Source organism: Tripterygium wilfordii, chromosome 12 (genome assembly GCF_013401445.1).
Source record: "Tripterygium wilfordii isolate XIE 37 chromosome 12, ASM1340144v1, whole genome shotgun sequence".
Classification (NCBI taxonomy): domain Eukaryota; kingdom Viridiplantae; phylum Streptophyta; class Magnoliopsida; order Celastrales; family Celastraceae; genus Tripterygium; species Tripterygium wilfordii.
This window is the reverse complement of record NC_052243.1, coordinates 172,501-195,045: the sequence shown is the minus strand read 5'-3', so window position 1 is coordinate 195,045 and position 22,545 is coordinate 172,501. Positions and strand designations below refer to the sequence as shown.

The window sequence follows — 22,545 nt, the reverse complement described above, 5'->3', positions numbered from 1 at the left end:
CAAGAGGTATGGACTTTCCATCAAAGGTTGACAGTTCACTGCCTAAACGGGCCGGTCCTTGTCTTTCTCCTTAGCGGGTTAGACTAGCCAAAAAGCTTAGCTAGATTGAATCCATCCATCCAAGACTGGGCTTAGCTGGGTTAATCAATGCCTCGATGGGCTCTGGGCCGGGCTTTCTCCAATCTAATTTCACACACAGAAATTATTTTTATTTATTTGGTTTATAAATCTTTTAATAATTATTATATTAAAAAGCCAATAAAAATTGACAGAAAACGGTGACAAACCTTCGAATAACCGTGCCAAGAGTTGAAGAAAAAGGTGGAGATAACTGAGAGGAGCAAAAAGGGCAAGGGTTTTGAATTTTAAACTGTGAAAGAGCGGGTTGAAGAGGCAAATGTGGCCATCGTGAAATTGTATGACATCAACCGCAAATTATTGAAGAACGTTGAAGGTTCTTCCTTGTCTTTTGATGAAAAATCTGCATTCGAACCAGATCAGAGTGGAAATTTCCGGAGGAAAGGAAGTTGTAGAGCAAGCTAAAAGGGTTGCAGTTGTAGGTGCAGAAGTTACAGTTTCTACTGCCGAAACTTGATGATCAAAATGAAAACAGAATTAAGGAAAACGAAAACCAAAATTACTGACAGAAGAACAAGAGTTCGCTTGCAGGACTATCTCTACACCGGTGGCAGATGGATGTAGCCCTCAAATAAAGAAAGCGCCCTTTTGTTCATGTGTGCAAACTCCCAACTAAGGGAGATTGAAGCAGTTGCTTTTTCTCATGACCAGTCAAGCGTTTAGACCCGTCTAGCAAAACATCTGTTGGCTGGTATAAGCTGACCACTGAAAATGTGAGAGTAATTACTTTTGCTTGTTCACAGCTTTGTTCTCTGTAACCAGAGACAAAGCAACATCAGGATGAAACTGATCTCCATTGTCAACGATAATATTCATACCAACATGATACTTGGCAGTTTAACATAAATAGATAAGTTGGTAAAATATTAGCAAAACAAAATCTTCCACATACACCAAGTAATGAGAGTACGGTAAATATTCCAACCTAGCTACTGCATACTTGGATAGTTTAGATCTCATCTCCAGTGTCATTCGACTAACCTACTGCATACTTGGATGGTTAGATCTCATCTGCAGTATCATTCAACGGATATCAACTTCTCCCTTCTCAATCAGGATTTCCTTGATTACTCCCATTGCTGAATCTGTTCATTTTCATTTCAAACAAATATTAACATACACACTCGGAATTTCAAACATCTATTACGTACGCTGTCACCAACTCTGCATACCAAGTCACTTAATTGAATCCTCAAGAAGATTTGACTGCAAATAACTAATATTCATTCTACAAATGAGGATCAAGTAGGGTTTTCCACACAAATCCAGTTGCTAATACAAAAATCATGACATACAGCTAGTACTAGACAAATATACACGGACAATAATTACACACGTTCAAAAGCAACTCATATATCTTGATATAATATCAAATTTTTTTTCAGAATATACGTATGATAATAACTTAACACAGAGGCTCCAGCATTAACATCACCACTGAATTTTAAAACCTCCCACAGTACAGCTTTCATTCAGAATGAAGGACCATTGACAAAGTTAAACAACTGCATATCATGCAATTCAAAAAAGCAATGAGGTAAACTAAACTGACAGTCAGTTAGCCATTTGGACGCTAATTGGTTCAAAAAAAAAAAAAAAAAAACAAAGGGACTTCATCTAGCTACCAAACTGCATCACCATTCACCATTGGTGCATGGTCACTGATCCCCACTGAACCATAATGGACAAATAATAATTGAAGTTCTGTATCCAATCCACCATGACTAAGCCATGCATCTCAACTGCCCAACAAGCAATCTAGCTTGCTCGCTCCAGCCATGAGAGAAAAGGAGTTTAATCAAATGATAATTTTAAAGCTGCCTATATTTAGTAGGGATAGATATCAGCAAATATAGGAGTTTTAACAGCCAATAAATAGTCAAACTAAGACAGAATATGAGCAGTATTATACCTGAACATGGACCAATTATCAAACCAAATGCACAAGAAAACCCATTCAAGGAAGTAGTGAGTGAGATTCCACAAAAATAAACCTCTAATATGAAGTCAGGAGACATGATACAAGTTCGGATAAGAAGTTGAATCAAATGACTATTTGCACCAGATCATAATTTGAAGCTCAAGATTCCAATGGAGCAGAAGGCACAAAACTTTTAAACACATGACATGACTAGTACTTGACTATATTTTGGAGACATCAGAAAATACAGGAATTTTACCAACCAATAAATAGTCAAACATAAACAGATTATAAGCAATATACCTGGCCATTAATGGAAACACAAGAGAATAGAAAACACAACAACAAAAACAAGTCAAAAAACAGAAAAGAAGGAGAAAGTAGGTCACTTACGATTGATTCGATCCATAATGCCTTGGAAGGAAATCTTTCAAACTGACCAAGCAACGAGAGTACGGGTAAAGACGACCCCTGTGTACTTCTATGCCTATCCTATCGAGAACAATTTCCAACCTTTTGCTTTCAAGATGATAGCTAAATATTATATTATGAACCCCAAGGAACAAAACTTCAGAAGTCGGATGCCATGCATAGGGCCCGAACCCGAATGGATGATATTTACGAACTAAATATAGAAGTCGGAGCATTGGATCTTCAATGGAAGGGTCATTGCAGAGGATAGGCTTCAAAATCCATGGAGAAGCAAGTTTTAGAGTATGGTCCTCTAGAAGCCAAGTGAGCACCTTAGTACCATCGTGAGAAGCATAGTATAAACGACCTCTGGATGCACCAATAATTCCCATGTCCCTTGTACCCTTCTCCGGCAGCTCAATTGCACGAACATTCATTTCATTGAGATCAAAACACAAAAGGAGCTTCAGAGTTGATAACCTGTATAGCACCCCATCCAAATAAATAGCGCGCATGATCCAAGAATACTTTATTCTTCCATATCCATCATCATAATATTTTTCATTTTCGTGATTATATTTTATTGGCACTCTGTGTACTTGAGCTTTAATTGGCATTTCGCGAGTAATCCAATTCCCTGTATCTGAAGAGAATATGTTCAATTCCCATACGGTGCCATAATAATCACCATGCTGGCGACGTGTGTACACCATACGTACAACCTTATAGTGGGGGGACTTGCTAGGGTCAAAAGCCAAACAAGTATAAGATGTTTTCTCTTTTGCAACAAAACCGAGGATCTCCACGCGCTGTTTGGTAGCAGGAGGGTTGTCTTTTGCGACAAAACCAGGGATCTCCACGCACTGTTTGGTAGTAGGGTTGCATACATAGTACTGAAGGTAGACTGGAGAGAGGCTCTGGCTCTGGCTCTGGCTCTGGCTCTGGCTCTGGCGTCTGAGAAAAAGGAGGAGTCCATTGCAACAATCAAGAAAGTCACTTGGAGCCGGATGAAACGGCAAAAGGGCTTCATAAGACTTGACAAATCCTTTGGCTTCGGCTTGGGCGTCAGGAGATGTCAAAGTACCATACTTCATAACATACTTAATTTTGTCTTTTATAGGATATCCCCACCTAGAGTGAACGAGGAACCCGCAAACGGGCGCAGTGGTTGATAATTTAGGAACACAAACATTGTTAATTAAGTTGTGCCATGAGTTGGAGACACACTTGAATCTGATAAGAGGCTTTTCAGGTAAACGGCAAAGAATCTCAACCAAGACATCATCAGGTAACTCAAAACCTATCTCATCACAACTGGCCATCAATTTATTGATCCCTCTTCCTCAACCTCCTTGTTTCTTTCCCCCAAAAGAAGAGTAAAATCAATCAATGATAATAAATCTGATTTGCACAGGAATCCCTAAACACTTGAATTACCTTAAATATTATAACAAACTGTAATCAAGAAAATTGAAGCACCGATTTTTCCCCTTTAATCTGTTGGCTGCTATTCGATGGTGAATTTGTTATGAAGAGGACAAAGATGACAGAGTGTTTCCTTTATCTTGCCCCAAAACCCTGTATACGAGTCGGAGTTGGGATCCAGCACCACAAAATTGGCCCATAAATATTTAGATGGGCTGAAGTTTCAAATTGAACCAGTTTACCAACCGAAACGCAGAATAGCCCATTAATCGGGAAGCCTACAGTACACCACTAACCGACTACAGAGCTTCCAGGATCAAGGCGGTTAAGATATTCCTCTGGATCTCTACTGCAAAAATTGTATCAAATCACCTTTCCACTTTGTATATTAACTAAAGCAGTGACGATAGCAAACGAAAACATGCCACGTAAATAACTTGACCTCTAATTGTCAATGTAGAGAGGTCCTGAGAGGAGGAGAGGATCAGTTACCTATCATTTGTGAGTTATACCAATAACGCTACTGTATCGTTACTGTTTTCATTTTCTCATTTTCCTCCATTTCGGGTTCGTTTTTTATAACTATGGCAGGAGATTTTGCTGGTGAGGTGCAAGACTGGGAACTGCTCCACGATTCGGAACCTATCCTGGTGATCTTGATCAACTTGAACGATGGTTCGGACTCGGAATCAGAGTTTGTTAAATCGCCAAATTTGGTTGGAGATGTTAGGAGTTTTGAAGGAATCAAGTCTGATTAATTTTATCTGGACAGTCAGAACAGATATGAGAAGGCTGCTGATGTAGAAGCCGATGGGATTGAAGAGGGCTCTGTCGAGTCGGGTAATCCGACTTGGATTGATCCCAGATCAGAGACTGTCATACATCCCACATCGCCTAAGTGTGGGGAGGGTGAGTGCTTTATAAGATTGGGCAAACCTATCACTAGTAAGCCGGTTTTCTAATGCATAGTTAGGCCCATGACAAATGGTATCGAAGCCAACCCACACTTGGGCCGCGTTACGTGGACCGGGCCACGTAAAGGGCTACCTGTTGACCCCGTATACTGTTGAGTGTGTACCCTGTTGAGGGTGCTAGCCGCCTGAAAGCCTCAGGCAGAGTGCGTCCGACGTGGACGTCGGCTCTTGGAATCGTGGTGGTCTGTCATACATCCCACATCGCCTAAGTGTGGGGAGGGTGAGTGCTTTATAAGATTGGGCAAACCTATCACTAGTAAGCCGGTTTTCTAATGCATAGTTAGGCCCATGATAGAGACTCGGTATGAGAGGAAGTTATCGGGTGAGTTCTGGTCTGATGAGCGGAAATTGAGTGAAAACGAGTTGGGATTTGTAGAGAAAGCCACAAGCCAAATGGGTCTTGAAGGGTCGGGAGAAATGAATACTAAGAGTGAGAATTCTGGGAAATTTTGTCTTTTTTGAAGCAAAAAGCGAGGTTGGCTTTGGTGCAAACGCAAAAGGCGAGGTGTGTTCTGAGGGATTCGGTGAAATTCCATTAAAGGATAAAGATTTAGGCAACTTCTGGTGGAGATGGATTTGTTCATGTGTGCAAACTCCAACTAAGGGAGATTGAAGCAGTCGCTTTTTCTCATGATCAGTCCAGCCTTTAGACCCGTCTAGCAAAACATCTGTTGGCTGGTATAAGCTGACAACTGAAATGTGAGAGTAATTACTTTTGCTTGTTCACAGCTTTGTTTTTTGTAACCAGAGACAAAGCAACATCAGGATGAAACTGATCTCCATTGTCAATGATAATATTCATACCAACACTTGGCAGTTTAACATAAATAGATAAGTTGGTAAAACAAAAAACCTTCCACATACACCAAGTAATGAGAGTACGATAAATATTCCAACCTACTGCATACTTGGATGGTTAGATCTCATCTGCAGTCTCATTCAACGGATATCAACTTCTCCCTTCTCAACCAGGATTTCCTTGGATACTCCCATTGCTGAACTGTTCATTTTCATTTCAAACAAAGATTAACACACACTCAGAATTTCAAACATCTATTACGCTGTCACCAACTCTGCATATCAAGTCACTTAATTGACTCCTCAAGAAGATTTGACTGAAAATAACTAACATTCATTCTACAAATCTAGTTGCTAATACAAAAGTCACTTTTATTTGTTGTTTTAGTTTTTTAAAAATAGAAAGTAAAAAAAAAAGATTGTTTGTTTGTTTTTCTGTTTTGGTTTTTATGAAGACCAAAAACAGGTTTTCAAAATTTTTGAGAACAAGAAAAAAAAAGTTTTTAAAAGTTTTAGAAACAAAACTAGTTACACTTATTATATATTGCACTTTCTTTAAGATTTTAGGTTGCAAATTGCATAGAGATATAAAGACAATGATCAAATATACTTTGGGTTATTGTTTTATTTCTTATCTTTTTTATTTCTGTTGATGTTTTCAATGGTGAAACACGGCAAAGGCTGCAGTTATAAAAAATATACTGGTGTGTATATATTCCATTATTATGAAAATAAAAAACACAAACACACTCTTTTTTTTTCTTTTTTTTTTTTCAGTTTTTGTTTTCAGTTTTAAGTGTTCAACCAAACAAGTTTCAATTTTATGTTTTCATTTTCTGTTTTTTATTTCTGTTTTCAAAATTTTTAGAAGTGATACCAAACACAACCTAAATATTCCAATTATTCACCAAAATTTTGAGAAGGTTTCAATATAATCACTTGATCAGGTTTTGTCCATTTTCAGACGGTCAAGAAGCCGAGGTGACATTACAAAATTTAAAAAAAATTTCTTATGTGGATTGGCATGCAATTATCTTTAATATACTACTTTATAATATATTTAATAAAAAAATGGAAAAAAAAATGGTCTCATATCCTCTAATTCACTTCATGCTTTCTTCATATGACTATTGTCGAATTAGCAATGGAATTAGTGATGAAATTATATTTTTGTCACTACGTGTGTCAGTAAAAGTAAATTCCTTTAGCCAGGTGTGTCATGCAATGTAGATTAGCGATGAATTTTTTTCAGAACTACTATGTTAATCCTCGGCTTAACAAGGTCTACACTGCTGACCAGTATGGCTTGTCCCTTGTCGGTTCATTTACACGCTTTGTTAAGGTACATTATTATAGATAATTTAGTTAAATATATTCATTGACATTCAAATTTTAAAGACGTTAACATGATTTGCTTGTCTATATAAACAGGATTTGTATGGTTTGGGGGCCAGGAAACTTGGGGTAACTTCACTGCCCCCATTAGGTTGCCTTCCTGCAGCAATCACTTTGTTTGGATTTCACAAGCCAGGATGTGTGTCCGGGATCAACGCTGATGTGCAAAAATTTAATAAGAGGATCGATTCTGCATCTAAAGCTCTTCAAAAGCAACTACCTGGTCTTAAGGTTGTCATATTTGACATTTACAAACCTTTGTATGACATTGTCAACTCTCCCTCAAACTATGGTATATATCCTTAACAGACCTTTTTTAAACCCTTTTAGATACAAAATTGAATTGTGATTGTCAATGCTAATTGTGTTTTTTTGTAGGGTTTAAGGAAGCAAGGAGAGGTTGCTGTAGGACTGGGAGAGTAGGGGCAACAGTGTTCTTGTGCAATCCAACGACACTTGCAGGAACATGTCCAAATGCCACTGAGTGGAAAGAGGAATCAGTTACATTTTCTTGTTTGTTGGAACATGTAATTGAAATAAAAGGACAAGCAGTGTAAAAAGACAAATTTTGTTAGAAAGGATTGCTTACTTTAGAAAGTGACATTTGGTAACCAAACCCATCCAATTTGATTTCTTGCTGGAAGTAATCAATTGAAAAAATCTGTGTGCTGTTAATTAGTATTAGATTAGCTCTGTTACTTGCAATAACTTTTATCAACAGATGCATTTTCATTTTGTGCCTTCTCCCCTTCAGTTATGCTCATTGAAAATGGATATATGTTTCTGTTTTCAATTGCCTTGTGCAAATTATAATTGATGCATGTACACTTTTCTTACTAAACTCAATTCTCAACAGAAGGTGTCTCAGTTCACGACTCGTGTTGCTCATCTGAATGAGGCATTTTCGGTCGTGAGAAGGGTCCCCATACTACGGCCTACAATGCCAGCTGCTGGGGTGAATCCATGGCCTGCGATGATTTTACGGTGAAAAGCGTACTGTTGGATATAGACATTAAATACACAGTTCGTCCACAGGGTCTGATGTCCTAATTAAGTATTTGTCCTACCCTGCTCAGTCTGAATTGTTTTTCTTGTAGTTTTTCTTCCTGATTGCGGGTCTCTGAGAACTTGTCCAAATATGTCTGTCTTATTATAAGCTCTCCATGTCTGTTTGTCCATTGTTCATGTTACTTGTATTTTGTTATAATAACAGAGAGATGTATCCATTTACCTTGCTATGTTTTGCGATTTCTATACATGTCTACAGAGTGCATACATACAAGTAGACAGATTGATGTGGTTTACTTGTTTTTTTACTCTTATTTTATTCATTGATGAGATGTGACGAAGTTAGTGAAGAGATGATTTAAAAGAGGAAAGTATATGAAAGCATATAAGAAGCTCTTGGTACATCAGCCGTCGTTGACCGTGGATATGTTATTGCCATAATTGACAAAGAGGAAAGACTATGAAGGAAGGAATGATTGTTAACAAATTTCAACAATTGATTATTTAATCAGGAAAAGAAGCCTACAGTACAAAACCAATAACAGCACTGCAGGACTAAATTATTTAGAAACAAAATAAATAAATCCCGCATCATCAATCAAATAGCCAGAGAGATCAAACTCTGCTTCAACCACCACGAGCTATGGCCTTGACAATAGCTGCAGCCACAATGGAGGTATGATGAACAAGCTTGTTCTGGTCCGACAAAGGAGATCTTCCTCTAGAAAATCCTCTCTCACAGGACCTGGCCTCAGTTGCAGCATCGAATGTACCTTGCTCTGCAGACTTATAGTCGCCTTTGGAAATAGCTTCAGGAACATCTCCTCACACAATAACCCACCCTGTACCTCTCCGCACAAGAATGCAGTGCCTCTTGCGTGCTCTGGTCCATACCACTCTGAAGAAGTTATCGGAGTGTATTGGTGCCCCTGGAATCGAGTGTATCCACCATGATCTGAGCGAGCTCTCTGATGTTTGCGTTGTGGCTTTGAGGAATTGATCGGAGAGTCCAGAGGCAGAGATCGTAGTAAGGAGTTTGTCTGCAAGTTTGCTCTACTATGTCGCTTGTGTCGATAATGCTTGGAATTGAAGAAGAATGAACAGGGAATGTGAACAGTATGAGAGAAGTGAAGACCAGAGACATGATTGTGAAAGTAATCTTCATCTTTCGTGTGGAAAAGAGATTCAAGGCTTTGAAGAAAGGAAATTGATTGGATGACGCCTTAGCAGCTCTGTGTCTCTGTATCGAGCGTGATCATTTATATCTATAGGTTTTTGTGGGGCAGAGATCAAGGCAGAAGAAAAGCAACGACACCATGACCAAATCGTATGGTGTGCTTAGTCAGAGTAAGCTGTTAAGCTTGAGACTTGCCTGCATCAGAGGAATATCTTACCGTCTTGATCTTGGAAGCTCTATAGTGAGTGGCAGTCAGTGGTGTAGGCGTAGGCTTCCCGATTAATGTTTGAAACTTGAGCCCATCTAAATATAAAAGCCCATTTAATTTATGGGCCGATTTTATGGTGCTGGATCCCAACTGGTATGGTCCGGCCTGCCAGGCCCAAAAGCAATGCACCCGATTTTTTCATTTTGGGTGGTTGAGGAAGAGACCATGGACAGTTGAAAACTTGCATAGACAAACCAACCAGTATAATCGTCGAAATGTAAGAAGACAAGGGCCTTTGAATAAAAAGAATGAAAGCACTCGCATGGATGACGGATTCAAGGAAATTAGTCGCGGATTTTCATATTTGGAAGGTATTTGGTTGACTTTGCTTTCGTGTTCTCTGTTTTTCGTTTTGCTTGCGAATTCCATTTTGGTTTATGGTTCCCATTTATCTCTTTGGGCTCGAGAGCAATTTCTGCATTTGTTCGTGTCCCATAGCTGCAAGTAGATTTGACTCAGAACAATGTCTTTCTTTCTTTTGGGTGGTTTTGTAATCTTGACTGCTCAAGCATGTTGGAACTTGGAATATCTGTAAAATGATAGAATTCACCTTTTCATCGGCTTAAGATTTTGGGAGATTTGGCTATCACGCATTATTCGTCCACAAAATTAGCCTTTTCTCTTTGTTTTAAATTCCTTCATTCCGTAAATCGTATACTATTCCCTTGTCTGGGTTTTCAGTCTCGCAAAAGTAAGAAAAAAATTATTAGAGAAGGAAGTTACTGATCTAAATTACATCTTACTGGAACTGTCAGAGATCTGTCATTCACTTTAGGGCGTTTCTGGAAATGGTATTAGCTATAGTTTTGATTGCCAAGCAAGTCTTTAATCGTCGAGTATAGGCCACTCACATTATTCCATGAATGAACCAGTGAATCATCAACATACATACTTCCACCAGCACCGGATTTAGCTTTAACGATTTTTTAAATAGTGAAATTGATCTATGCATTTCATTGTAAATCAGTGGGAACTCATTCATCTTTTTGACAACTATAGGGATATAGAAAGTGAAAAAAATTACCTCCTTATTGCAATAAAAAAAAACACCTTGAAAATTAAGAGCTGATCTTTTCACACTTTTTACTAGTTTCTCAATGTTTTGCAGATCTTGATTTGATAGGTTGCTAAATACTCCATGACTTCCAGGAACTTACAGAAGCTTTCTTCACCTCAATGTGCTTATGATGTATTTATTAGTTTTAGAGGTGAAGATACCCGCAACAACTTTACTGATCATCTATTAACCGCTCTGCATCAGAAAGGCATTAACACGTTTAGGGACGATGAAGCATTGGAGAGAAGAAAGAGTGTTTCACCAATAGTCCTGAAAGCCATTGAAGAATCAAGGTTTTCAATCATTGTTTTCTCAAGAAACTATGCATCATCAATATGCTGCTTGGATGAACTTGTTAAGATTGTAAAGTGCATGGAAACAATGGAGCAGACAGTTTTTCCAGTTTTCTATGATGTGGAGCCTTCTGACGTACGGAAACAAGCTGGGAAATTCGAGAGGGCCTTTGCTGAACATGAAGACACTTTCAAGCAAAATATGGAGAGAGTAAGTAGGTGGCGGGAGGCAATGACAGAGGTGGCCAATCTCTCTGGATGGGCTTTACTGGATAGGTAACCAGTACATTCTTTTTATCCTTCTTTGGATATTGTTGTACACTTGAATTGTTTTTATGCGGGGATAAAGTCTTCATACATCGTGTTTGTCCCCGACCACGCCCACTGTAAGAGCCTTGTGCACAAAAGTTGTTTACATCTTTTGGATTGATATTAGGTGTATATATATAAGCTCACATACTGTAAAGAATTTTCTATAATAATCATGTAAGTTAATGACATTGGTGAAGTACAACATAAATCATCACAAAAATAGATTAGACATCGGGAATTATGCAAGTGGTTTGTAATAATTATACAACAAAAAATAGGCTTGGAATTTTTTTATAGGGCTTGTAAAATTTTTTTATATCTTATCTTGAGAATGGATTCTAAAAACTCTATTGGGGTCTTAGTTTTGGTTTTGGAAGGCTATGAATACTGAATGGAATCTCAAAAACTCTATTGGAGTCCTTAAATTTTTGTTTTGGAAGGCTGTGACTATTTTTAATAGATGGCTTGACATTACTAATTTTTTCCCTTGTTTTTGCAATCCATTAATCGATAATATATATTTTCTTCAAAGTTCTTTATTCTTTAAAATTGCAGTTTAAATTTCCCTTTCTTCTATTTCTATTTTCTACTACCTTTATCTAGAAAAACTAGATTGTGCTTCAATATGAAATTTAGTGATCAACAAGTTGAATTGGAACAATTAGATGACCTTTGAATTCAATGGCTGTTTTATAGGGTTTACTTTCAAGAATATCTGAGATGGATATTTATTCATGAACTGATTATAACAGCACAATTGTTCTATGCTGCGATGCCCAAATAAACATGAGCTTCACTTTGGAGTTTGGACAGCATAGTAGAAAATTTGTAACTTTCCTTCTTCCCTTCAGCATTGTTGGCCCCATCGTTGTTCTTACTATCTCTCCACATGAACCTTTTTTCCCCCTGTAGGCACGAGTCCAAATTTATTGAAGACATTGTTGAAGAGATATCAGTTAGATTGGGTCAGACATTCTCAATTGTTTCCAAGGAACTAGTTGGAATAGATTCCCGTATCAGGGAAACGGAGTTGCTTCTAGAAATGGGGCTAGATGGTGTTCGGTTTATAGGAATCTGTGGGACGAAAGGAATTGGTAAAACAACTATTGCTCAAGCTGTTTATGACAGTTTATCTTGTCAATTTGAAGGCAATACCTTTCTTTCTGATGTTGGGGAAGTTTCTGAAAGATTTGGTCTCGTTTCTTTACAGCAACAAATTCTTTCTGATATCTTCAAGGAAAGAAATGTGAATATGAGCTTGTGGAATGTCAATGGAGGAGCGGCTGCTATTAGAAAAATGATATACTTCAAAAAGATTCTTCTGGTTGTTGACGGTGTGGATAAATTAGAGCAACTAGAAAGCTTAGCTGGAAATCATGACTGGTTCTGCGAGGGAAGCAGAATCATCATAACAGTTAGGGATGAAAATCTGCTGGTAAGGCATGGTGTTGATCGAATATACAGAGTTGAGAGATTAAATCATGATGAAGCACTTCACCTCTTTTGTCGGAAGGCTTTCAAGAAAGAGCAGCCAGAAAATGACTATGTAGAACTGTCCAACCTGTTTGTCAATTATGTTTATGGCGTTCCTTTAGCTCTTAAAGTATTAGGTTCTTTTCTGTTTGGCAGGAGTATACCAGAGTGGAAAAGTGCATTGAAGAGACTGGAAAAATATCCTGATTATTGGAAATCCTTAAAATAGGCAATGCTTCATGATTAGATTAAAGGAATCTTTTTCTCAGATGCCTTGCCAAATTACAGAGTACCTGAGTAGCAGACATGATAACTTGAGTTCTTGCAAATGAAAAACAAGAATTCACTGTGTGACATGTAAATGCCTATTGTTCTAGCAGCAATGTTGGAAGGTCCATTTGTTGCACACATTTTCTACTTACTTTGGGGTAACCTGTTTTATTTCATGTATTAAGTGCTGGATGAATCTCACAGAAGAGGTATGTGTACATTTAGACTGAATTCTGCCATCAATATGAATACTCAATGCTGTACAAACATGTTTATCGCACCATAATTGACGAATTCATAATTTTGTGTGTATCTATGTCTTGCAGCTTCTCTTTCGTATGGTGTCATCGCTATATCTGCAGTTTTCATACTCTTTGCACAGAAAAATGATCGAAGATGCAACACAGTTGATATATTTTCCAGTAGTAACTCTCTGTACTTTCTTTGATTCCGACATATGGTATTCTTTGTTTGAGTTTGACTTTGAAGCACAAATTCTTTTGATCAGACACTTTTCCTTTTGGGAAAGAAGCGGAGGATGATTGGAGGAGACTATGATGAGTTTTTCTTTTGGTCTGAATGAAAATGAATGACAATAATTTGGAAATCTTCTTAGATGGATGAATGATGATTGTTGTTGCTTTGATGTCTCACTCTGATTTTGTTCTTGTACAGATATCTAATTGTTCTTACATGCTAAATTGACTTCGTTTAGAGCTGTTTGCGATTTAATATGGTTTGTCAAGTTGTTTTTTTTTTTCTTCAACAATTAGATGTAGATATAACATTCTTCATGTCGAATAACTTTTTGCATGCCTTAATGTGATTCCAGGATTTTTATTTTTTTTTCGCATAGTTAAGAGATGAAAAGTGCTACGGTTTTATAGTTTAGGGACATAAATTTAACGTTTGTTAAAAATTGCCACATAGAATTTTCCAATATGCCATAAAGAAATGAAAGATGTTAGGATGATGAAATATAGCTTAGGAGTTTAGGGCGGGTGATGGAAACCCACACGTGCCTACAGCACGAATCAACCCCCCTTGCCAACCAAAGCCCAACCGACGCCCTTACGGGCCGGCTGTAACCAAGGCCCATGGGCTGAATCCCATGAAAACCTTGGCTGATAGGTTGGGAAGACCTACCGCTTATAAGCTAGGGGCGGTACTCCTATTTTAACGATGTGGTATTCCATCACTCCACCCCCCTTGGGGAGCCGACGCCCACGGCGGCTACGCTCGCCGGCGGCTGCACTCGCCTGGCGGCTACGCTCGCCCGACAGACGGCAGCCCTCTCCGAGGACGCACGACTCTCTCAATGAAAGCACCAATGATGGAAACCCACACGTGCCTACAGCACGAATCAACCCCCCTTGCCAACCAAAGCCCAACCGACGCCCTTACGGGCCGGCTGTAACCAAGGCCCATGGGCTGAATCCCATGAAAACCTTGGCTGATAGGTTGGGAAGACCTACCGCTTATAAGCTAGGGGCGGTACTCCTATTTTAACGATGTGGTATTCCATCAGCGGGATGCTGCACCTATTTGTAATTGAGTTTATGGACCGAGGCGAAAGCCTAGCCCACTGCAAACCCACAGTCGGGCGTCAGGGACCTCCTCTCCTTTCGATTAAGAGTTAAGATAAAAATTAATAAATCGGTTATAGAAAACAGAGAATCAAGAAAGAATAAAAAATCAGTCAAGATCAAACACACAACGAAGACGGCCAAGGAAGATTGTTTGATCTCAATTCTCTCAACTTCTCTTCCTTTTGCCTATGCACACCCCTACATATTTATGCATTATATATATATATATATAGTTACAGACGTATGTATATACGAGTAATTCATTGGAAATTTGGTGGAATTTGGAATCATAGAAGAGAAACAAGGTGTCTCTTAACATGAAAACCCTAACCCAAGCTCTAGCAAAGACTGCAGCAGTGATCGAGAAGAGAGTACATACCACTGTACAGGAGGTGACCGGGCCAAGGCCATTGCAGGACTATGAACTCCTCAACAAGATCGGCTCGGCAGGGCCGGGTCTTGTTTGGAAGTTATACTCTGCAAAGGCTACGCGGGAAGGGACGCGTAAGCAGCAATATCCCGTTGTGTGCGTGTGGGTGCTGGATAAACAGGCACTGTCCGAGGCACGAACTTGTGCGGGGCTGTCTAAAGCTGCGGAGGACGCGTTCCTCGATAAGATCCGAGCCGATGCGGGACGGTTGGTTAGGTTTAGGCATCCTGGAGTGGTGCACGTGGTGCAGGCACTAGACGAGAACAAAAATGCGATGGCCATGGTCACAGAACCCTTGTTTGCGTCGGTAGCTAACGCCCTCGGGAATGTGGAGAATGTGGCCAATGTCCCCAAGGAGCTCCAGGGAATGGTAAGTGTGGGTGGATTCGACTCTATTACAGTAACATAGTTTCATGTGTTTTATGGTGATGCCAATTTTATTTGTAGAGTTTTGATTTAGATTAACTAACGGTCATGTGGAGTTCTTGTGGTTGCTTATCATTCTTTCTTCAGTTTATATATTTATTATTTGCAGTAGTTTCCATAGGTACGAGTGTATGACAATATTTCCTATTTTGTTATTGCATTCTTCATACTTAAAAACAAGACATGGAATGTATGTTACTTCCTGTGACATGGTGTTTCAGAAGTATTATTTGGGGAGATGCTTTCCTTTCAATAGCTTATGCAATGTGGTATATCTTTTTTTGCCATTCTTTGTGAAATTCATAGCTATTCAGAGGGGATTTGCTTTGCAGGAAATAGGTTTGCTGGAGGTGAAGCATGGCTTGCTTCAGATTGCAGAGTCCTTGGACTTCCTCCATAATAATGCGCGTCTCATTCATCAAGCTTTATCGCCCGAGGTTACTACTTCGTTATACTGTTGTTACCCTCTTTCTTAAACAAAGTAGAAGGAATAAACCAATGAATTTGCTTATCATATGTTTATTTTCTTTTGTTGAATTACAGTCTAGTAAGAAGTGAGAGGTTTAAGAATGTGGTTCCAGCAGCTAGGTTTAAGTTTTGGGTGTAGCCACTTCTAAAATATATTTTCGATTAGAGTGAGACACTCACTACAGACTTTCTGTTATTATGTCTTTGGTGTTTTCTTAGTCATGTCCATCTACAGCGTGTGAAACCAGTGCTGTAGTTGTGGAATTCTGCTCTTGGACCTTGTCTCCAATTCATGAGTTAGAAACTTTAATTTATAGACTGGTCGCTTTATCTAGATTTTAGTGTCTACCATAACCAATATTGGTGGTTGGTAAGTGTAAGAACTAAGAACTTAGGCTTGAGCCTAAATTAAAGCATGGTGGTACCTACATCCGAATTGCGTAAGATACAAGAGCTCTTTGTGATCAGGCTTTGGTGGTCTTTTGATGGGTTATGCCTTAGCATTAAGGAACCTATTACCTGCTATGTTCTATTAGAATGGCTTGTTTTTAGAAAATTGGATAATGGAGCTTTTAGTTGTCATGTTTTTACGTTTTTCAACCATAGAAGGCATGAGGCGACAGTGATGTCATGGTCTTTATGTTGCTGGCATCAGACATTAGTCACATTATGGGCAGTATATGGGGTCTGGCAGTGGTGATGTTGTTGGAAACTGCTAGTGATTTGTAGATAAATTGTTCTTGGTACAACAATGGAAGAGGGGATGGCCCATGGTCAGTAGTGCATTGTTGGTCATGGCAGTTGTGGTGAATGGTGATGCTTGTCTTCAGCCATCACTGAGGTTGATCTAGTGCTAAGAATGTCTGGTGTCCATGGTCATTGCTTGGCTTTGTGTCTCTGAATTCATAATTGAGATGATTGGATTCATCAATAATAGAGAAACAAGTGTTTCCATTTGTAGGCTTATTGGTCTTGTGAGGAATTCTGAGGTTGAGTCTCTATGCCAAGTACGATGTGAAGCATTTTGAAAAGGGTCAATGCCTAGCTTTGAAATGGTTAAATATTTGTTACACTCATAAATGTTTTATCTTATGCCTAGAACAGCTGACTTTAGTTTCTGTTCAGGTTTATGTGAAACACTTCTCTATTCCTTGTTTCTTTTTGCTGTTGATCTCATCTATTCTTTTAAATGAAAATTTGATAGGTAATGGTCTGATGTCGAGAACCCCTGGTATTGACCATTGTCGTTTAGAGCCCATTGCATACTGGATGTTTGTGTCTATTGACAAGGAATCTATTTTGCAGAATGTATTTATTACTTCAAGCGGAGCTTGGAAGCTTGGTGGATTTGGTTTTACAATCTCAGCTGATCAGGCTTCACGTGATTCGTCTGTGCAGCCTTTTCATTATGCTGTGAGTAAAATTGGAGAAGATTTTCTTTAGATCTGGGTTTGGAAAAACTACCTGCATCCACCTATCCAGTGCTTATAATCATTTTCTTGATATAACTATGCTTTTGGTATATAGTTGCCTATCATGATTCTCATCTTTTCTTTGTCTCTATATGCCCTCTCCCTTCATTTTCCACCCAACTGGCACTTCAAAGACTTGCGTGTTTTGTACTCCATAGACAGCTTCAAATATTGTTATAATATCAGCTTCTCTCTCTCTCACATGAACTAAATGTTCCATGCTGTGTATGAATTCAAAATGTCTTTTTGTCTGAGGTCATGTAAAGTTCAGTCCATTCAGTCCTTTCAGAGATGAATGGTAGCATGTTGCGTGCAATTATCCATAATTAATTATATCTCTTGATCACATGTGGATTGCACAGGAATATGATGTTGAGGATTCTGCGCTGCCTCTTCAGCCATCATTGAACTATTCAGCGCCAGAATTGATTCAGAGTAAAACGCCTTCAGTGGGATGTTCTTCTGATATTTTCAGTTTTGGATGTCTTGCCTATCATTTGATTACACACAAACCATTGTTTGATTGCCACAACAATGTCAAAATGGTACATCTTTTATTATTTTTTAATTTTTTTACTCCCTTGAGGGAAAGAGAATTATAGTTCTACTTCATGATAAACATTAACCTTGTTTATTGTTGTTCTATATACTTTAATACCACGATTGTGACTGAACCACGCGTAGGAAAAGGGAGGTTCTGCGCTCTTTTGAAAAGATTGTAGACCTAACGAAAAATTCTTTCTAATGAGTCTTCATTGATTGAATTTTCTTGACTTCTTGGACATGCTGACGTAAAAGGCCTTTCATTCTGAATTGAAGTTTTGGATGGAATAATACGATTAAGGAAATATATTAAAATTGGACAAGATTATATAATGTTTTGCAAAATTAACGTCTTTTACTGCATAATTCCAGAGAATCTTACCACTATCAAGTCTCTTGAATCCCCAAAATTAGACTGAATCAAGGAAAGTGAAATGATTGACATGTTTGTCAGAAAAGACCATCACCATTATTCAGCACTAACTATAGATTATACTTTTTTCACCCTGTTTGTATCGATATCAAATTGCTCCCATATAGTTGAGTTTCTTAATCTTCATCCCATATGTTTGAGTTTCTTAATATTAATCATTACCCATTAAGCATTTCATTGCATTGATTCGCCATCCATCATTAGATAACTAGTGAAATGAATAGTGTTTTTTCTGTAGGATGACTTGTCTAGAGCAATGGCATTGGTCATAATTATTTATAAGGAGGTAATTTTTCTAATAGTTTAATTCACTCTGTCAATTGAATCTGGTGCTTTTTTTTTTGTAGTACATGAATACCTTGACTTACATATCCAGTGAAGCTTTCTCCTCAATTCCACCAGAGTTAGTTCCTGATTTGCAAAGGATGCTCTCTCCAAAAGAGTCTTTCAGACCAACAGCGTTCGACTTTACGGGTACATAAATGAGCCTTGTGGATAAATTGTTTTGTCTCTGTTGTGATTGGAAATTAATAAAATTATTGAACATTGGAATAAAAATTTTCTTCTCATATGTAGAATTTTCAGGAATTGACTGATAAGACAATAGGGAAGTCCAGATATATTATGCACTTTTGAAATCCTGTGGTTCTGTCTTTTCTCATTTAGTTAAGTTGGAGGATAGAAAAGTGTTATTCGAATGGTTATACATGATTGTCGACTAGGATATGTGCTGTACTGTTGCTGGGCTGCCATGACTTCCTGTCTCCATAGTAGATAATGTTACCCTGCAGTTGGTGTTGCTTGTAAGAAACTAGAACACTATCCAGCTTTGTGCAGAAGTGTGTTACATCGGCTATTAATTCATTTGTGTAATGGATTTAATGTTATCAATGTCGTGATGACTGATTAAAGTATTAAACCCAGTGGCCTAAAAATTATGACCAGTTTGCCTAGTGATGATGTTTATCCTTAATTACTATGTTGGTTTGTAATGTTGTTAAAGTTTTCTTCTTTTTATGTAGGTTCTCCATTTTTCCGGGATGACACTAGGTTGCGTGCCCTTTGCTTCCTCGACCACATACTTGTATGCCTTTTCATTTTAGATTTGACACGCAAGCTCTCAGGATGGAGTTACCTTAGTTGCCTTATTCCGTTACTAGTATATTAAATAAATATCAGTGGACGTTATAACAATTGGGTGGCTTTATATTTTCTTGCAGGAAAGAGATAACATGCAGAAGTCTGAGTTTCTGAAAGCATTATCAGACATGTGGAAAGATTTTGACCCCTGTGTATTGCGGTATAAGGTTTCAATATTCTCCTTACACTATTTTAGATGTCCTTGGTTTTCTTTTGGTGTCTGATGCACATGCATACTTAAACATGACTGCATCTTCTTTTTTTTAAGGAACAAAGTCTATGGTTTTAAATAAACATTGTTGATATGCATAAAATGTCTTCTGATAGTTTTCCTATACTTTGGATGAATCAATTTAGTTACAAAGTGTATTGGGACGTTACTCATTCATTTCAAAGTAGCCTCTTTCTTCAAAAAATTTTAATTTTGCACGTGCTGATAGTTTGTTGAGTTTAAATGGGAGACAAATAGTTCAAGCATTTTAATTTACCAGAGTTGGGTTGCCATTTTGAATAAACAGTGTCACTGGCAGGTACTGCCTCCTCTCTGTGCAGAACTTCGGAATTTGGTGATGCAACCAATGATCCTACCCATGGTTCTGACTATAGCAGAGTCTCAGGTACCAATCCAATCTCCACTGTGATGCAAAATCAGCAGTTTTTGACTTATTCTTTGAAATAACGTGGGAATTTGGACAAAGAATAAACAATTTCTTGAGAATTAATATATAAAACTGTTTTGTGAAATTGTTTCACTTCGCTAAGATAGGATGGTATAATCAAGATTAGGAACTTCTTTAGAAAGCCATTTATAAATGGGAAGGAAAACCTATAACAGAAGACTCTTGGAGTGGATCACTGAATAAATCACTGACAGATGAGCTTAGATCTTGGAAATCTCTTTGCAAGAGCTTGCCTGAGAGAAAGATAACTGAGATGGCCCTATGGCTTAATGTGGATGATCTGGAGAGGGAAAGACAATAGGGGTTTCAACAATTTGAATGTCACTAATTTAGCCTCCTCGTAGTTTCCTTGTTCTGCTCCTTGGGTCTGTTTGATTTTGTAATTTGGGCAGCATGTTTGAAGGAGATGATTGTAGACTTTTTCTTCTGCATAGATTGTTATGTGATATCAGTCTCTCTTGGACGATCAAGATCCAAGAGAAAGCCAGAAGCATCAAGAATGGATGGCAGCAAATGAGCTTTTAAAAAGCCAACTTTTGTTCTGTGCCCGTGTTTTGAGATTGACTTTTTGTGATGTACTAGTAGCTGTAATGAAAGTTTTTGTATGACATCTAACAAAGTTAGTATAATTGGTGATATGGACTGATATCATCGTCTATTCTTGCTTTCTGGTTGTAGATAGAGACATAAATCTGCGAGTGTTGCTGGATATGTTTTATCTTTTACCTCCCATGATCATGCCTTTTGATGTCTTAGAATTTTTTTTGTAGGATAAAGTTGATTTTGAGCTGTCCACACTGCCTGCTCTTGTTCCTGTCTTGAGTAGTGCTGCAGGTGAGACACTATTGCTGCTTGTGAAGCATGCAGAGCTTATTATCCTCAAGGTAATTGAATGCACTGTGGTGATTTATCCACGTGGTATATTGATGGGGTTTTTATCTGACACTGTGGTTAGTTTCTTTTATCCAAAATCACCAAGTCCTACATTTTGTAGTGTTGAATTAATTAAATAGTATAGGTATACCATCTCGCTACCATAAATGACTTTGTAAGTTATTAAATAAAGGTGAGAGAAGCTCATCTCTACATCTATTGACTTTATGGGCCTCCCAAGAAGGATATTGAGTTGATTGAACCCTTGATTTGAGTCTAAAAGTATTCTCCCTTTTCTTTTGGATTCTTTTAGGGCAATAAGGTTAATTCTTATTGGCCAAAGTGGACAATACCCTGAAAGGCTGAAACCATTGGGCCCTATTATTACATTTAACATAAATCATTATATGTTTTGTGTAATTTTCCCTAGCTGTTGATTTTTATACTAAGGTACTCATTTTTAACTTTTCTATATTTTCTTTTCATTTTTCACTTTCGATATCTCCTGTCATTTTCTTTTTGGTAGCAATATTTTATGATTGTTGTAAGATTTCAAGCCCTTATTAGGGCTTGTAGTTGATACTTGATAACTATTTATTAACCTACTTTCATGACGCCAAATTGAATAATTTTTCATTTGAAATCATGTTAACAAGCCATGCAAAGAAGTGATCTTAGTATCCTTTTGAATGTGTTTTGATTATCAGTTTGTTTTCTGAAATAAACTGATTTTTAATGGGTAGTAATTAAGAAAATTAATTAAATAGGATACTTAATATTACATTTTTATGTACTCCTCTGTATTTTTTGTGTATTTAGTAATTTTTGCAGACTAATCAAGAGAACTTAATATCTCACATCTTGCCATTGCTTGTTCGAGCTTACGATGATACAGATCCTCGCATACAAGAGGAAGCTTTGAGGAAATCGGCATTCATTGCTAAGCAACTTGATGTTCAGGTATTGCTGCTTATTTTGCTTTCTATGAAACTATAATTTGGTCTATTTCCTTTAATTACATTTGATATTCATGTCCCAGATGTTCTCCTTATTTGTTGTTTTACTCCTGCATAGTTTTTTCTTTCTTTCTTTTTCACCTCAATGTTAGTTGAACTTTGAAGACCTCATATATTTACAGATCCAGGCTCCTTATTTCATGTTAAATATTATCTTATTGTGCCTTTGATCAGAAATAGACATTTCAGTGTTCAGTTGTCTGTCAACTTGTATGTATGTTTGGCAATCAACCCCCTAAAATCTAGGAGTATACAATGTAGAGGAGAGAAACAAATGCATTGTCAGTTCAGAGCCTTGATTTGATGTTTACCTAGCTTATCACGTTGCCAAGGGTCATTTCTTTGCGTCCATAAAACGGATAGTCTTTACTGTTATTTTTTGTGCTTATCCTGATGAAGATCTAAAGTTTGGAAGATAAGTGTTTGTTGGTACAGTTAATCAAGTTCATATTGAAGCGAAGATGAGATGTTACCTATTTTGTGTCCTCCTATGTGCTCTACTGCTCTATGGTAGAATGTGTTAATCAGAGCTTACAGCAGCTTGAATTCTTGCTT

The 22,545-nt window shown here is 37.9% G+C and overlaps 4 protein-coding genes and 1 long non-coding RNA gene across 10 annotated transcripts in view; 3 read left to right on the top strand and 2 right to left on the bottom strand.

The window, feature by feature from the left end:
• Positions 1–734: 734 nt before the first annotated feature.
• On the bottom strand, positions 735–4,027 carry LOC120010976 (F-box protein At5g07610-like). Its single transcript, XM_038861957.1, has 2 exons — positions 2,453–4,027; positions 735–1,223 (listed from the first exon to the last, which is right to left on the bottom strand). Exons 1-2 carry the CDS (start codon positions 3,790–3,792, stop codon positions 1,187–1,189), a joined length of 1,377 nt encoding a protein of 458 aa, XP_038717885.1. The 5' UTR covers positions 3,793–4,027; the 3' UTR covers positions 735–1,186.
• Positions 4,028–6,915: 2,888 nt separating this feature from the next.
• On the top strand, positions 6,916–7,548 carry LOC120010784. Its single transcript, XR_005470919.1, has 3 exons — positions 6,916–7,009; positions 7,099–7,354; positions 7,441–7,548. It is a non-coding gene; the product is annotated as an uncharacterized LOC120010784 (long non-coding RNA).
• Positions 7,549–8,575: 1,027 nt separating this feature from the next.
• On the top strand, positions 8,576–13,638 carry LOC120010782 (disease resistance protein RPV1-like). Of its 4 annotated transcripts, XM_038861641.1 has the most exons (5): positions 8,577–9,826; positions 10,624–11,141; positions 12,090–12,723; positions 12,807–13,129; positions 13,247–13,638. In XM_038861641.1, exons 2-4 carry the CDS (start codon positions 10,654–10,656, stop codon positions 12,855–12,857), a joined length of 1,173 nt encoding a protein of 390 aa, XP_038717569.1. In that variant the 5' UTR covers positions 8,577–9,826; positions 10,624–10,653; the 3' UTR covers positions 12,858–13,129; positions 13,247–13,638. The 4 variants fall into 4 exon arrangements, with proteins under 4 accessions (XP_038717568.1, XP_038717569.1, XP_038717566.1 ...); XM_038861640.1 differs by having other exon boundaries at positions 8,576–9,826; positions 10,777–11,141; positions 12,090–13,129; XM_038861638.1 differs by having other exon boundaries at positions 8,579–9,826; positions 12,090–13,129.
• On the bottom strand, positions 8,698–9,214 carry LOC120011174 (cell wall / vacuolar inhibitor of fructosidase 1-like). Its single transcript, XM_038862242.1, has 2 exons — positions 8,998–9,214; positions 8,698–8,891 (listed from the first exon to the last, which is right to left on the bottom strand). Exons 1-2 carry the CDS (start codon positions 9,212–9,214, stop codon positions 8,698–8,700), a joined length of 411 nt encoding a protein of 136 aa, XP_038718170.1.
• Positions 13,639–14,454: 816 nt separating the features above from the next.
• Positions 14,455–22,545, top strand: part of LOC120010781 (SCY1-like protein 2) — a 9,468-nt gene continuing 1,377 nt past the window's right edge. The window contains exons 1-10 of one of the 3 annotated variants that reach the window (XM_038861637.1): positions 14,455–15,309; positions 15,698–15,802; positions 17,139–17,246; positions 17,668–17,850; positions 18,629–18,755; positions 19,304–19,365; positions 19,502–19,588; positions 19,952–20,038; positions 20,872–20,935; positions 21,870–21,934. In XM_038861637.1, coding sequence (XP_038717565.1) covers positions 14,827–15,309; positions 15,698–15,802; positions 17,139–17,246; positions 17,668–17,850; positions 18,629–18,755; positions 19,304–19,365; positions 19,502–19,588; positions 19,952–20,038; positions 20,872–20,935; positions 21,870–21,934 — 1,371 coding nt within the window. In that variant the 5' untranslated portion in view covers positions 14,455–14,826. Of the gene's footprint in view, positions 15,310–15,697; positions 15,803–17,138; positions 17,247–17,667; positions 17,851–18,628; positions 18,756–19,303; positions 19,366–19,501; positions 19,589–19,951; positions 20,039–20,871; positions 20,986–21,805; positions 21,935–22,545 lie in introns of all 3 variants that reach the window. The other 2 variants (XM_038861634.1, XM_038861636.1) reach the window with 2 other exon arrangements.